The sequence below is a fragment of the Microcaecilia unicolor genome, chromosome 1 (assembly GCF_901765095.1).
Source record: "Microcaecilia unicolor chromosome 1, aMicUni1.1, whole genome shotgun sequence".
Taxonomy (NCBI): domain Eukaryota; kingdom Metazoa; phylum Chordata; class Amphibia; order Gymnophiona; family Siphonopidae; genus Microcaecilia; species Microcaecilia unicolor.
Genome location: NC_044031.1, coordinates 699,249,106 through 699,266,219, shown reverse-complemented (window position 1 = coordinate 699,266,219; position 17,114 = coordinate 699,249,106). Strand labels below are relative to the sequence as shown.

Genomic DNA, 17,114 nt, shown 5'->3' with positions numbered 1-17,114 from the left:
CCAAGTACGGGAAGATTCACTCGGGCACAATCCTCCCACATTTTACCTATGATCAGTGATAATAAATTTGCATGCTATTATCTCTGATCATAGCTACGTCATGCAAGGTTCCACGTTAGGAGTTACGGATCAAGAAAGGGATCTGGGTGTCGTCGTCGATGATACGCTGAAACCTTCTGCTCAGTGTGCTGCTGCGGCTAGGAAAGCGAATAGAATGTTGGGTGTTATTAGGAAGGGTATGGAGTCCAGGTGTGCGGATGTTATAATGCCGTTGTATCGCTCCATGGTGCGACCGCACCTGGAGTATTGTGTTCAGTACTGGTCTCCATATCTCAAAAAAGATATAGTAGAATTGGAAAAGGTACAGCGAAGGGCGACGAAAATGATAGTGGGGATGGGACGACTTTCCTACGAAGAGAGGCTGAGAAGGCTAGGGCTTTTCAGCTTGGAGAAGAGACGGCTGAGGGGAGATATGATAGAAGTGTATAAAATAATGAGTGGAATGGATCGGGTGGATGTGAAGCGACTGTTCACGCTATCCAAAAATACTAGGACTAGAGGGCATGAGTTGAAGCTACAGTGTGGTAAATTTAAAACGAATCGGAGAAAATTTTTCTTCACCCAACGTGTAATTAGACTCTGGAATTCATTGCCGGAGAACGTGGTACGGGCGGTTAGCTTGACGGAGTTTAAAAAGGGGTTAGATAGATTCCTAAAGGACAAGTCCATAGACCGCTATTAAATGGACTTGGAAAAATTCCGCATTTTTAGGTATAACTTGTCTGGAATGTTTTTACGTTTGGGGAGCGTGCCAGGTGCCCTTGACCTGGATTGGCCACTGTCGGTGACAGGATGCTGGGCTAGATGGACCTTTGGTCTTTCCCAGTATGGCACTACTTATGTACTTATGTACTTATATTTAGAGCGCTGTTTGGAAAAGTGTGGGGCTTTTGATAATCTGCCCATATGTTTTTGTACCTGGGCAATGGAGGGTTAAGTGACTTGACCAAGGTCACAAGGAGCTGCAGTGGGAATTGAACCCAGGTTGCCAGGATCAAAGCCTGCTGCAGTAACCATTAGGCTACTCCTCCACAACACCATACTATTATTTGTTGAATGTGTCCTGAGGGAATCTTAAGTTTTCCATTTCATTTTTTTACATTTATATTTCTTATGTAACACCTACAATCCTAAAAGCTATTAAAGCAAAGTATATGCAGGTACGGTAGGTATTTTTCTGTCCCTAGAGACTCACAATCTGAATTCGTACCTGAGGCAATTGAGGGTTAAGTGACTTGCCCAAGATCACAAGGTGCTGCCGTGGTATTTGAACTAAGCTCTCCTGGTTCTCAGTCCACTGCTCCAACCATTAAGCTACTCCTCCACTCCATTATTACTATAGGGCACGGGTGGGCAACCAACATCCTCAAGGACCACAACCCGGTTGACTCTTAGGATTTCCTGAATATGTAAATCAATCTCACACATATTCATTGTGGAAATCTTGAAAATCCGCTGGGTTGTGGCCCTCGAGGACCATAATTGCTTAGCTCTATTATAGGGTAATTCGCCAGAACAACTAAAAAAAAACCCTGGGTCAGCCACGTGCTTGGAAACAGATGCCCAAGTTGCACCTCTATGTAATACTAGGCTGTGGGAGACATGGGTGGAGGAGGAACCCTGGGTAGTTACAAATTAAAGCTTATGACACTATTGTCCAATAAAAGCCAGTTTCAGAGACAGATTTATCATATTCTGATACACAGTACTGCTACACTCAGCACTAGGGTTATTTTATACTAGGTCAGATACATTTTTTTAATCTTCTATAATCAGAAAAAAAAACTGTTTACATCTCACTCCTTTCCCCCAAGGAGGACAGGTTCAGAAATATTTATATGGTTAATTGTTTTTACTGGCAAAAGAAAAATGGACAAGAAAGCCTTTAGAAGATGACTGTGGCCATATCCAATATGGCAGCTGCAAACATGGGCATCACTCCTGTCCCCTGCTAGACCACCAGAGAGCACTTCTCTGAACCCTTTTGATATCCTGGGGTCCCATTCATATAAAACTACATTTAAAAGCCAGCGAGGTGTGGGGGAGGGGTCTGCTTGTACTTCTTTTCAAATATGCCAGGACAGATCCAAGTGAATAGGAGGAGGCCAAACCAATTAGGGAGGCCGGACACAACTGGGATGTAGGCCAGCGGGAAGGAAAGGGTTAAGGAAAATAGGGAAAGGGGGGGGGGCGGGACAGAGCGGGAAGACATGAAAGGGGTCAGCAGGTAAGGAAAGGTCCTTTCGAGCAGGAATCAGCAACCCAGAGGAAAACCTACGGCGGGTACACAGCATGGCAGTACAGAATAGTTCCTCGTGGGCGGGGACTAATAGCTGACGTTCAAGGTCAAGTTTACGACCAGCAAGTTGCCAGGTTGAAGTTCATTTAGCATGATTGCGTCGGCGCCTGGCTTAAACGGCTGGGGGCCCTGAGATTACGCAGGGTGCATCCTTAAACAGGAGGTACCCTAATCATCGGGGGTGTTCTTTTTCGGCACAACCGGCAGCGGGAGGAGCAAGAAACGAATGACAAGCTGTGTACCCAGGGGTTTCCTATGAGTTATGAAATTGGCAACAGAAGTAAATGCGATTTATGAGACGTAATGCAAACTGCTTGGCTGCGGCCATAATAAATTCCAAATTTGTCAAAGAAACAGCTGGTCCTGTGTCTTCTGTTGGTGGTAAAAGGAGAGTGGACGAATGAGCAGTGCCGAATGCCCCAGTTGATACTTTAGCAATCACCTTTCCCAATCTTTGGTGAATGACCTTGGCTTAATTAGGGAACTGCTGTTGTCTTGGTGTGAATCGGTACAGTTTGTGGTTCCCCTGTAAGAGAAGAATCATACAGTTTCCTCATGCTACAGACAGACACTCACTCTTCTAAGGTCCTCTTCTGTCCCTTGTCAATCATAGTCATTTCATTCTGGATCTCAAGGTCTGGCTTCTGGGCCATTAGTTTTTTCATAGTAACAGAACTGATGGATCCATTGAGATGGGCATGGAGTTCCTAAATGACAACAAACTACAAAATAAATGTGTGATTTATAATTAAATGTCATCAAATACTGCTTAATACTGAATATTTGCTACTGTTAATGAACTGATGTTCGAATTAACCCCTCTATTTACTAAGCTGCACTAGCGGCTGCTGTGCGCTAATGCTGACACAGCCCATTCATTTTGAATAGGCTGTGTCGGCACTGCCGCATGGCAGCAGCTAGCGCGGCTTAGTAAACTGGGGGAGGGGGGGAGAGTAAATTTGTTGCCACTATCAAATTCATTATTTTTTTTTCTAAATTATATAAGTCCATGCTTTAAAAATGATTCACAAGATGAAGAAAATGAGACCTGTAGCAGAAAGTAACCAAAAATGCAAAATTAAAGCATAATAATAAAACTGTCCTATTCTACTCAAACCTGAAAGAAAGCAGATCTAAAGAAACAGTACAAAAAAAAGAAAATTATGGAGAAACATAGTAAATGCAGCAGTCAAATACACTAATTACATTAATGTGGAACATCTGGATTATTCACCAACTCCTCTTCTCGCACCGCTCACGACATCTGCGGATCTTATTCCAGGACTATTCCTCAAGAAAACAAGCAGGTGATCAGCATCAAAGAGAGTTAACAGCCTCCCTTACAGGCGAATGTTGGGAAAAACTCAGCATCAAGATCAAAAACCTCCAGACACAGGGCTACAAACATCTTTTATACCAAGTCATCCTGAAAATGCCCAAATACCTCCTCACCTTCTGACTGAGAAAAAAAAAAGTCATCCTAAGACAAAAAAAAAAAAAACCTTGAGCCAAGCTTTTTGTCCTTCACCAAAGCAAAAACCTGCATCACCTCCATTGCTCCCAAATTCTGACAATGTGCATACTTTGCAAATTACTCAGTCAACATTCCTGAAATTCCTGTCCCCCTTGTGGCCCCAGCTAAAAATGCACCAAACACCTCCAGCATATAATACATGGAAGATATACACACATGTGCACTTTGGCCCCTATGCTCAAAACTCTGGCACTGACTAAATGGCATTGGAGAAATATCGCCAGAACAGCTCCCCAGAACCACTCCCCAATGCTCAACGGTAATGAGATGCAAATTTAGGCATCCTCATAGCGTTGAGCATCAGGGAGTTGTTTGGGATTTAGGGGCAGGATGGTGCCGGATGCATGTGCTCAAAAGTTGTGTGTAAAGCACAACTTTTCAGCGAATACCCAGGATGCTGATTGTCACTAGTCCTGATGGTCCGGTGGACCTCAGACCCCCCCCCCTAAAGATGTAAAGGGGCCTGGTGGTCCGGTGGACCCTGACCCCTCCCCCCCAAAATAAATAAAATTCTGGTGGTCCAGTGGGATCCCCCACTTGTAGACTAGCCTCAGTGGACTAGCAGTGGCCCCTCTTCAACCCAACCCTTCATACCTTGAAGGAGGAGGAGGGACTAGGACTCCTTCCCTCCTTCTGCTGGGCGATCCTCAAAATGGAAACACCTTGCCCGGTGCATCCTGGGATGCACTGGGCAGGGCCTAACTACCATATATGGGAGAAACTGGGCTGAGCATGGGAGTGGCATAGACATGTCTAACTTAGAGGCATATTTTCAAAGCACTTAGCCTTCCAAAGTTCCATAGGTTTCTATGGAACTTTGAAAGGCTAAGTGCTTTGAAAATGAGCCCCTTAGAATACTAGAAATTATGTGCAATGCATGGCACACTTATACCATCAATGAAGGACTTAAACAGAAGCGCCTAAGTGGTTACGCATAATTTAGGTGTGTCAATGCAGGATTAAGCAACTTTTCTATAAAGGAATCAGGGCACCAATAATGTGTGCTCTCCACATTATTATTTTTTTATTATCTTCAAAATGTATATCCTATTTTATTACCAATGCGAGTTACAATAAAAACATTCATAAAATCATCACAAACAAGAATACAATAAACGATTTAAAAATAATACAATATCCAGGGAGAACCACAAAAAAAATCCAAACTCATTTGTCAATAAAAGCTTTCATAAAATAATACATCTTTAAATATTTCTTAAACTGTTGTCTGTTTGAACAAAGTCTTAAATGTCCAGAGAGATGATTGCATAAATTTGCTCCTACAATGGAAAAGGCTCAATTGTCTATATCAGAAAAATGACTTGCAGCGATACATAATTTGTGCCCCAGAGCGTAAGGCCCAATTTGGTTGGTACATAGACAAAAGTTTCATGAAATACTTTGGCATACACTTGCTGGTGTATCAAAACCAATATTTTACTTCATATTAGTCAAAAATATTCACACGAGTGGAAGCCAATGCAAACTCTTCAAAATTGGCACAATGTGATCAGATCTCTTTACACCAGTAAATAATCGTGCCGCTGCATTTTGAACAACCTATAGTGCCTGGATCCTAGCTGTTGACATGCCCAGGTATAAAGAATCGCAATAGTCCAATCTTGTTATTATCAGGCTCTGCACGATAGTTCGAAAATCACAGGCCGATATCATATCTTGGGATGCCTAAACGGGGGCAGGCACCCTGTTATAGAACTTGTCGCCTAATTTTCAGCACTAAGCACCTAACTTAGGATCCTAAATCTAGGTAAAATCTAAGATTTATGCTCATAAAATGTTGATGAATTTTCAGCTGAAAATGTAGCAACCTCTATTCCCAAAATATGGTAACCTTTTGTAGTTACCAGGTAGAATAACGCCAGATATTTACTGCAAAGCCTGTGTTAACTGTTTGGGGCATTCCCACCACCTGCCCACAGAGTTAACGCAGAGAAAACACACTTAGCATGCATTAACTGCACTCCAGATAATATAGATGGATTTAACGGCCCCTACTGAGGTGCCATTAACTGCCCTGTATCATCTCCTGCCTTAACAGTCAGTATTCAGTACCATACTGTATTGTACTGTGCTTTAAGTGTAAGGTGCTATCCTTGTCTCTTTCCGCATTATGCAGTTAATGTGGCAACTATTTATTTATTATTACATTTGTACCCCGCGCTTTCCCACTCAAAGCAGGTTCAATGCGGCTTACATAATAATAAGGATTACAAAGTATTGATAGAGAAAATAAAAGTTAATTATAACAGAGTAATAGAAGAGATAAGTAGGTAGAGATGGGGAAGGGTGAAGGGAGTGTAAGAGGTATGAGCAAGGGGTAGGTGAGCATTGGAGGAGGGGTAGTGGAGGGGGAGGGGGATGGGACAGGGGAAAAGCATAGGAAAAATTTGGTGGGAGATGTAGTCTGAGTCATTGTCGTTGTCTTCTGGATATGTGTTGGGTAGATGGATTCATAGGATTAGATTGGGTCATTTGGGTAGGTTTGCTTGAACAGATGGGTTTTTAGTGATTTCCGGAAGGGTAGATAGTCGCTGATTGATCGTATGGGTCTGGGGAGGGCATTCCAGAGTTGGCTGCCTAAGAAGGAGAAGTTGGATCCATAATAAGTTTTGTACTTGAGTCCTTTGCAATTGGGGTAATGTAGGTTGAGGTAAGTTCGCGAGGTTTCAGACATGTTTCTGGTGGGAAGGTCAACCAGATTGAACATATATCCCGGAGATTCACCGTGGATAATCTTGTGGATTAATGTGTGGACCTTGAAGTTGATTCATTCTTGAAGTTGATTCATTCATGGTTTTACCAACATGGTTTTACCAAAGGGAAATCGTGCCAAACGAATCTCATTGAGTTCTTTGATTGGGTGACAGGAGAATTGAATCAGGGACGAGCTATAGACATAATCTACTTAGATTTCAGCAAAGCTTTTGACACGGCTCCCCACAGGAGGCTCTTGAATAAACTAGAAGGGCTGAAGATAGGACCCGAAGTGGTGAACTCGATTAGGAACTGGTTGACGGACAGACACCAGAGGGTGGTGGTGAATGAAATTCGCTCGGAGGAGGAAAAGGTGAGTAGTGGAGTGCCTCAAGGATCGGTGCTGGGGCCGATTCTGTTCAATATATTTGTGAGTGACATTGCTGAAGGGTTAGAAGGTAAAGTTTGCCTATTTGCGGATGATACTAAGATCTGTAACAGAGTGGACACCTGGGAGGGAGTGGAAAAAATGAAAAAGGATCCGAGGAAGCTAGAAGAATGGTCTAAGGTATGGCAATTAAAATTCAATGAGAAGAAATGCAAAGTGATGCACTTAGGGAACAGAAATCCACGGGAGACTTATGTGTTAGGCGGTGAGAGTCTGATAGGTACGGACGGGAAGAGGGATCTTGGGGTGATAGTAGCTGAGGATTTGAAGGCGACGAAACAGTGTGACAAGGCGGTGGCCGTAGCTAGAAGGTTGTTAGGCTGTATAGAGAGAGGTGTGACAAGCAGAAGAAAGGGGGTGTTGATGCCCCTGTATAAGTTGTTGGTGAGGCCCCAACTGGAGTATTGTGTTCAGTTTTGGAGGCCGTATCTTGCTAAGGATGTAAAAAGAATTGAAGCGGTGCAAATAAAAGCTACGAGAATGGTATGGGATTTGCGTTCCAAGACGTATGAGGAGACACTTGCTGACCTGAACATGTATACCCTGGAGGAAAGGAGGAACAGGGATGATATGATACAGACGTTCAAATATTTGAAAGGTATTAATCCGCAAACAAATCTTTTCCGGAGATGGGAAGGCGGTAGAACGAGAGGACATGAAATGAGATTGAAGGGGGGCAGACTCAAAAAAGATGTCAGGAAGTATTTTTTTTTTTTCACAGAGAGAGTGGTGGATGCTTGGAATCCGCGGGAGGTGGTAGAGATGAAAACGGTAACGGAATTCAAACATGCGTGGGATATACATAAAGGAATCCTGTGCAGAAGGAATGGATCCTCAGAAGCTTAGCCGAAATTGGGTGGCGGAGCCGGTGGGGGGAAGAGGGGTTGGTGGTTGGGAGGCGAAGATAGTGGTGGGCAGACTTATACGGTCTGTGCCAGATCCGGTGGTGGGAGGCGGGACTGGTGGTTGGGAGGCAGGGAATAGTGCTGGGCAGACTTATACGGTCTGTGCCTGATCCGGTGGTGGGAGGTGGGGTTGGTGGTTGGGAGGAGGGGATAGTGCTGGGCAGACTTATACGGTCTGTGCCCTGAAAAAGACAGGTACAAATCAAGGTAAGGTATACACGAGTTCATCTTGTTGGGCAGACTGGATGGACCGTGCAGGTCTTTTTCTGTCGTCATCTACTATGTTACTATGTAACAACTTTATTGAAAACAACCATAAATCTTTGTTCAATTGTGGGCAAATCAAGGCTGACGCTTATTAAACACCCTAGCAATACTTCTGGGGCGCACCCAAGCTCTGTCCCTTTAAGTCCTGTACCTTGCCCCGCCATCAGCCAGTTGGGGCATTTAATCTGCCATGGATGCACAATGACTCACTGTCAAAATGTCCAGAGGGTCACATGTTTCAGTCCACACCCGCCTTACACTGGAGCTGGGCGTAATCACTGCAAAGCATCCATTGCTATTTATTTTGCTCTGTGAATATTGCACTCCACCGAACATGTTTCTAAGGTAAAATTATGTATCATACCTGATAATTTTCTTTCCATTAATCATAGCTGATCAATCCATAGACTGGTGGGTTGTGTCCATCTACCAGCAGGTGGAGATAGAGAGCAATCCTTTTGCCTCCCTATATGTGGTCATGTGCTGCCGGAAACTCCTCAGTATGTCGATATCCAAGCTCCATCCGCAGGACTCAGCACTTAGAGAATTACACCCACAAAGGGACACTCTGCCCAGCTCACCACCGCCGAAACGGGGGAGGGGAATTAACCCAGCTCATCCCCACACAAGTGGGGGAGGGGAATCCGTCCAGCTCATCCCCGCGGAGCGGGGGAGGGACACCACACCCGCCGATGCGGGGGGATCTGGCTTATCCTGCAACCGCAACCGCGGGAGGAGCTGACTGACCCTAACACCGCCGAAGCGGGAGGGGTACAAAGCTGCCCTACTGCCGCACGAAGCGGGAGGGAGCGCCGGCAGAATTTAAGTCTCAATCCAGCCCCGAAAAACGGAGGGGAGAGGAATGCAGCAGCTCACTGTAACACAAATTCGTCTCAACTCTTGAAGAATCCATTGAAAAAACTTGAACACGAAGTCCTCCTGAACAGGAACTGAAGACTAAACTTGAACCTGAAATGCAACCAGAATATAACCAATACAGATATCTGGGAGGGACTATGGATTGATCAGCTATGATTAATGGAAAGAAAATTATCAGGTATGATACATAATTTTACCTTCCATATCATCATGCTGATCAATCCATAGACTGGTGGGATGTACCGAAGCAGTACTCACCCAGGGCGAGACATTTAAATCCCTGACCGCAACACTAAAGCTCCAAACCGGGCCTCCGCCCGAGCAGCCACAGTCAAGCGGTAATGCCTGGAGAAGGTATGGGCCGAAGCCCAAGTTGCCGCCTTGCAAATCTCTTCCAAGGAGACGGACCCGGCCTCTGCCATCGAGGCCGCCTGAGCTCTAGTGGAGTGAGCCTTCAGCTGGATAGGCGGCACCTTCCCCGCGGCCACATAAGCCGCTGCAATGGCTTCCTTGACCCATCTTGCCACTTTAGGCTTAGCAGCCTGCACACCCTTACGAGGACCTGCAAACAGGACAAACAGATGATCCGATTTCCGGAAATCATTGGTCACTTCCAAGTATCTGATGATGACACGTCTCACATCCAGATATTTGAGAGCAGAGTATTCCTCTGGGTAGTCCTCCCTACGAAAGGAAGGGAGACAGAGCTGCTGATTCACATGGAAGCGAGAAACAATCTTGGGCAGGAAGGAAGGCACTGTGCGAATAGTCACTCCTGCCTCAGTGAACTGCAGAAAAGGCTCTCGACATGAGAGTGCCTGGAGCTCGGAAACTCTTCTGGCTGAAGTGATAGCCACCAAAAAGACTGCTTTCAACGTCAGGTCTTTCAGAGATGCCCTCGACAAGGGTTCAAAAGGCGGCTTCTGCAATGCTCTTAGCACCAGGTTGAGATTCCACGCAGGCACCACTGAGTGCAGAGGAGGGCGCAGGTGATTAACTCCCTTGAGAAAGCGCACCACATCTGGCTGCGAAGCCAGGGAAACACCCTTCAGGCGGCCCCTGAAGCAAGCCAGAGCCGCTACCTGGACTTTAAGGGAACTGAGCGACAGGCCTTTCTCCAGACCTTCTTGCAGGAACGCCAACACTGAAGAAATTGGAGCAGTGAAGGGAGAAAGTGAGCCTGCTTCACACCACGCTGCAAAGATACGCCAAACCCTGGCGTAAGCAGTAGAAGTAGAGCGCTTCCTCGCTCTCAGCATAGTGGCGATGACCTTGTCTGAGAAGCCCTTCTTTCTCAGACGCTGCCGCTCAATAGCCAGGCCGTAAGACCAAAGGGGGAGGGATCCTCCATCACCACGGGACCCTGATGTAACAGGCCCTGCTCCACTGGCAGCCGCAGAGGATCGTCGACTGAGAGCCTGATCAAGTCCGCATACCAGGGACGTCTGGGCCAGTCCGGACCCACCAGGATTATCTGGCCCGGATGCTTTGCCACCCGGTCTAGCACCCTGCCCAACATGGGCCAGGGCGGGAACACATAGAGAAGCTCTTGTGTCGGCCACTGTTGGAGAAGAGCATCTACTCCCAGGGATCGAGGGTCCCGTCCTCTGCTGAAAAAGCGCGGCACTTGGCAATTAGCCGATGACGCCATCAGATCTAGGCTCGGCTGGCCCCAGCGCTTCGTGATGTCCAAGAACGCCTGAGCAGATAGCTGCCACTCTCCGGGCTCCAAGGTATGGCGACTGAGAAAGTCCGCCTTGACATTCATGACTCCGGCAATGTGGGCCGCTGACAGCTGTTCCAGGTTCGCTTCCGCCCACTGGCATAGATTCATGGCCTCCTTGGCTAGAGGGGCGCTCTTGGTACCTCCCTGGCGGTTGACATAGGCCACAGCTGTGGCATTGTCCGACAGGACCCGTACTGGCTTCAACGCCAGTACCGGGATGAACTCCAAAAGCGCCAACCGAATGGCTCTGAGTTCCAGGAGGTTGATAGACCACTTTGCCTCTGCAGGAGACCAGAGCCCCTGCGCTGTCCTTCCCAAGCAGTGGGCTCCCCAGCCCGACAAAGAGGCGTCCGTCGTGACGACAATCCACTCCGGGGTCATCAGAGTCATTCCTGCAGACAACTTGTCTGTCTGCATCCACCAGCTCAGCGCCTTGCGCACTGCTGGGTCCAAGGGAAGGCGCACAGCATAAGCCTCCGACATCGGAGTCCAGCGCTGCAGCAGAGAGTGTTGTAGTGGTCTCATATGAGCCCTGGCCCAGGGCACTACTTCCATCGTGGCCGTCATAGAGCCCAACAGCTGCACATAGTCCCAAGCCCGAAGAGGAGAGGCTACTAGGAACTGGTCCACCTGAGCCTGAAGCTTGACAATCCGATTGTCTGGCAGGAACACTCTGCCCACTTGGGTGTCGAATCGAACTCCCAGATACTCCAGGGACTGAGTCGGGCGCAGCTGGCTCTTCTCCCAGTTGATGATCCATCCCAGGGAGCTCAAAAGAGCAACTACCCGGTCCACAGCTTTGCCGCACTCTGCATAAGAGGGGGCTCGGATCAACCAGTCGTCCAGATAAGGATGGACTTGTACTCCTTCCTTTCGCAGGAAGGCCGCGATGACCACCATTACTTTGGAGAAGGTCCGCGGAGCAGTAGCCAACCCGAAAGGGAGGGCTCTGAACTGGAAGTGTCGTCCCAGGACTGCAAAACGCAGAAAGCGTTGATGAGGAGGCCAGATGGGAATATGCAGGTACGCTTCCTTGATGTCCAAGGAAGCCAAGAACTCTCCTGCCTTCACTGCCGCTATAACAGAGCGGAGAGTCTCCATGCGAAAGTTCCGCACTTTCAAGGCCCGATTGACCCCTTTGAGGTCGAGGATAGGCCGGACAGAACCTCCTTTCTTTGGTACCACAAAGTAAATGGAGTAACGTCCCTTGCTAATCTGATTTTCTGGCACCGGAACGACCGCACCCAGGCGAATCAGGTTGTCCAAGGTCTGCTGCACTGCCACAGCTTTGACCGGAGACTTGCAGGGAGAGAGTACAAACCCGTCTCTTAAGGGTCGGCAGAACTCTAACTTGTAGCCGTCTCTGATGACTTCCAGCACCCAAGCGTCTGAAGTTACTTTGGTCCACTCGCCCAGAAACGAGGACAGGCGTCCTCCAATCTGCACTGGGCCATGGACCAAGACCCCGTCATTGGGTACGAGACCCTGGGGGAGGACCGGAGGGCGTACCTCCGGGACGGCGGTCTCTGCGAAAGGAATGCTGCTTGGGGGAGAAGTTCCTTTTGAAGGAAGAGGGGGCAGAGGAGCCCGACTTGCCCGGGCGGTACTGACGGGCTTCTTGAAACCGTCCTCTGGAGATACCGGGGCGAGCACTGGCCTGAGCCCTGACCTCTGGTAACCTCTTGCCCTTAGACGTGCCGAGATCGGTCACGATTTTGTCCAGCTCGACCCCAAAGAGCAGCTTGCCTTTAAAAGGCAACTTAGCCAGGCGGGACTTAGAGGCGTGGTCCGCAGACCAATGTTTCAGCCAAAGCCAGCGCCACGCAGAGACTGTCTGAGCCATGCCTTTAGCCGAGGCTCTCAAGACATCATACAGTAAGTCTGCCAAATAAGCCAAGCCCGATTCCAGGGCCGGCCAGTCAGCCCTCAAGGAAGGATCTGAGGGGGAAGCCCGCTGCACCAACGTCAGGCACGCCCTGGCCACATAGGAGCCGCAAACTGAGGCCTGCAAACTTAAGGCAGCCGCCTCGAAGGACGACCTTAAAGCCGCTTCCAATCTTCTGTCTTGGGCGTCCTTTAGTGCCGTGCCACCTTCCACCGGCAACGCCGTTTTCTTAGTCACCGCAGTGATTAAAGAATCCACGGTAGGCCAAACAAAGGCCTCACGCTCACTTTCAGGCAAAGGATAGAGGCGGGACATAGCCCTAGCCACTTTGAGGCTCGCTTCCGGGACATCCCATTGAGCCGAAATTAAGGTGTGCATGGCATCATGCACGTGGAAGGTTCTAGGCGGGCGCTTGGTCCCCAGCATAATGGCGGAGCCAACAGGGGCTGAGGGAGAGACGTCCTCCGGAGAGGAAATCTTCAAAATGCTCATGGCCTGCATTAACAGGTTGGGCAAATCCTCTGAGCGAAAAATCCGTGCTGCAGAGGGGTCATCCGCTCCATCCCAGCGGGAATCCGTCTCTTCCAAGGAATCCCCAAAGGGCCGTTGGGAGAACTCAGATACGCTGCCCTCATTTACATCAGAGGAAACAGCGTCCTCTAAGGCCTGGGCATCCACCCGAGTGAGTTTACTTCCGGGGGCCTCAACCCCTTTATCGGACAAGAGAGAAGGGGCAGCGTTCTGCATAAGGAAGGCCTGATGCAGCAACAAAATAAACTCGGGGGAGAAACCCCCCAAACTGTGCAATTCTGCAGCCTGGGCCACAGCCCTAGACGCACCCTCAACCGGCGCTCGCAAGAGCGGGGGAGAAGCATGCTGCGCATCCAAGATGGCGTCCGGCGCGACACTCCGCGAAGGAGCCGCGCGGGAAGAACGGCGCTTAACTTTAGCCGCTTTTTTGCCGTCGCCCAAATCAAGGGCAGCCATGGCATGAACGTCTCCCAGCTCAAGGGCGGCCCAAGAAGAAGCCGTCCAAGCAGAGTGGCCGGCCAAGATGGCGGAGGCGAGCAGCGGGGGATGGGCGTTTATGGCGGGAAAAACCGCCGCGCCGGAGGAAGACCCGGGACACTGACCGGCCTCTAAACTGACACCCAAGAAGGGCGAATCAGACTTTAAAACCCCCGCATCCCCGCTAGAAGCGCACACGCGGTCCGGGGAGCGATTCTTCGCGCCCTCGCCCTCCGACGCCATAGGCCACGTGGAGATCAATCGGGAAACCCCCTGCCCGCTATAAAAAGGTAAAAATTACCTGCTTCTCGCTCCGAGCTGTAACAACCTGGTGTCCCAGTGAGTAGCTGCAATAAACGTTTAAATAAACATCGAAATAAACGCCCTTAAGGACCTCCAAAATTTTTTTTTTTTTTTTAACGGAGCCAGCGGGAGGGGGGAGAAAAGGAGGGACCTGGCGCCACCAGGTTTGCACTTGCTCAAGAAGAGCCCTCAACCCCAGGCACTCAACAAAACCTAAAAATTAGGCTTGGAGGCCTAGCCAGAGCTGCTGCTGTGTGTGACCACCACCTGCTGAGATAGAGAACATACTGAGGAGTTTCCGGCAGCACATGACCACATATAGGGAGGCAAAAGGATTGCTCTCTATCTCCACCTGCTGGTAGATGGACACAACCCACCAGTCTATGGATTGATCAGCATGATGATATGGAAATGGCACTTCTTTGGCTCAGGTACTCCCCTTCTCACTAGCTGTGACAGTACAGCATATACACAGTTATAACAGTATTCGTAAACAGAACTAGTTACAGCGAATAGGCTGGTTGGAAAAGATAAGAACCTTTGGACATGCATGGTGTAAACAGAAAGATGTCCAAAGAGTAGGGTAGACTGGCTCATCCAAAGAAAACCAAGGGAGACGCTCACTCAAAGATGTTCTTTATTAAAAATCATCAAAGGACTCAAACGACTCGACACAGCTGCTGTGTTTTGGCGCCAAAAGTGCATGCCTCAGGAGTTTTATGGTGTACGTTGTGTAATGATAAATAGAATATCCAAGATCACTGGACCTCCAGTCCTCTCTTCTATCAGGGGTTGGGGGGGGGGGGGCCAATAGAACAGTAGGGCCTCCATCTGGGGGGGGGTTGTTATTGCCTCATGCTGCTCCAGCGCTAATTTTAGAGTGCGGTTTGGAACAGCAAAGGGCTTCTGATCATCAGGCTGTTAGTTTTTGCGAAAGTTTTCACTTTTTATCATTTGCTCTCTATGCAATCTTAGAGCTGAAAGGAGTTTGACTGTATCTAATTTTTACAAGTAAATACATGTAACATCCAAGGCCAATGCACTAAACTCTGTCTGCATAATGCAATGTTAACTAAATTTACACTTGCAAATTTAATGCCAAATACATGCAGAATAGGCAATCAGCTACAACATGCAAATCAGCTCATTACCTATGTTTACACAGTTACATACTGTACACATATTTCAGAGAAGTGCTCTTTAGTTTTTTTTTTAGATCTCAAAATGTAATTTCCAAAAGAATCCAGTTTAAGGATAAGTCTCAGCTGCTAGCTATGTATGGAAGCATGAGTGCTTGTAGAATATATATTTTAGAACCAGCTTCTGTTCTCTTTCACCATTCTGTATGCATGTACTTTTTTTTTTTACCATGTTTTTATTCAACATATAAATCAATAATAATTTGTACACTAAAGGAAAGTGAACTATATGGACTCTGACATGTTACTTTAATCTGCTTGCAGGGGGTACAGAAAAATGCCAGAGAAGCATTGCACGTAGGAGTCCATTATACAAAAGGATACACTGGGTCAAATACCCCGCCAGAGTCCGAATTTGGCCGGGGGGGGGGGGGAGGGAGGGGTGACACAAAAAGCAGCTCCTTATACTAAACTAGTTCCACAAAACATAACACTGTAGAAAGCAAAACCTCCAGTTTAACAGACGTCCTTTCCAAGTGCGATACAAAAAAAGTTAACAATCTAAAATCTACTAAAGAACCATGAAATAGCAAACACCAAGCCTCTCACCACTTTGGGCAGCTCTTTATAGAAGCGTGCGACACTATCCACCACTCCCTCCATGCTGCTTCAGCTAACAACAGTCTCCCTGACTGCCTCTCACAGTCCTGCCCCTAGACAAAAGCCGCCTTCTCATTGGCAGCTGTCTGACGGCTTCTAATTCACCACTAAAGACTCAAAACAGATGGGAGATTCCAAAGAAGTTTGATTGAGAACAGGGTGCGGCATGACATCAAAACGTTGAAGCCACTTAGGTTAGTTTCTGTTTCCCATTCCCACGCAGCCGTCGTTCTGCATACACTCAAACCAAACCTAGTTATGTTTGTTTGTTTCTTTGTTTATTTATTTATTTAGTTATTTATTGTATTTGTATCCCACGTTTTCCCACCTCTTTGCAGGCTCAATGTGGCTTACAATACATCATGAGTAACAGAAATACATGAGAAAGTATACATGTAGTGATAACTGCAGGATTTTGGGTAGTATGATAATGATAAAACATGATATTGTTTCAGCAAACTAGCATATTAAGTAGTATCTAAGAAATATATAAGACTTGTATAAGAAAGTATACATTTAGTAGTAGTTACAGGGTCTTGGATATCATGATAGTGAAAAACATGGTAGAGTTTCAGCAATTTGATATAGTAAAGGTAATTTTGGATGTGCGTATAGGAGTTTATATTTGTTGATCATTGTTGTAAGCCTTGTTAAAGAGATGAGTCTTCAGTAGAATTCGGAAGTCAGATAATTCATAGATCATTTTTAATTTGCGCGGCAGTGCATTCCAAAGTTGTGTGCTCAGGTAGGAAAAGGTTGATGCATGCGTTAGTTTGTATTTGAGACCTTTGCAATTTGTGGCTGCATCTACGTTTTAATTCTTTTTGTTTGTAGCATTTGTATTTAATCTCATATATGTTTTTAAACACGCCATCGTATGCAGCATACGGATGTCCACAGAGGAAGTATAATAACAGGATAACTTTTCAGAGGTAGAGTGATTTGTTATAAATCGTAATCAGCTTGTCATTTGGAAGAGTGCTCCTTTTTGTTTTGTGGAATGCAGTGGTATATTATAACAATGCATTTAATATTATTATTATTACTCTTTAAAAGAGAGCTATTCAACAATGAGAGCAAAGCTACCTTCATGCAGAAGTCCAGAGTCAGTCAAAATGAGCCAGCATTTGGCAGTTCTATGATAAATAATACTTATTTCTTCTTCAAGTCATTTTTCATCAGCATTTTCACAGTTGTTATCCAAATGCAAACATAATTATGTTAATAAGTTTTGGAATAGAGACTGACACAGGGACAAAGTTTGTCCCTGCGAGCCTCAAACAGTT

General features: G+C 47.0%; 1 protein-coding gene across 2 annotated transcripts in view; it reads right to left on the bottom strand.

Annotated features, from left to right (window-relative positions):
• The window catches only part of ADAL (adenosine deaminase like), a 48,333-nt gene extending 32,448 nt beyond the window's left edge, over positions 1-15,885 (bottom strand). Inside the window, exons 1-2 of one of the 2 annotated variants that reach the window (XM_030190403.1) lie at positions 15,778-15,885; positions 2,936-3,066 (exon numbers count right to left, since the gene is read on the bottom strand). In XM_030190403.1, coding sequence (XP_030046263.1) covers positions 2,936-3,066; positions 15,778-15,831 — 185 coding nt within the window. In that variant the 5' untranslated portion in view covers positions 15,832-15,885. Of the gene's footprint in view, positions 1-2,935; positions 3,082-15,777 lie in introns of both variants that reach the window. The other variant, XM_030190404.1, reaches the window with a different exon arrangement.
• Between the last annotated feature and the right edge of the window lie 1,229 nt (positions 15,886-17,114).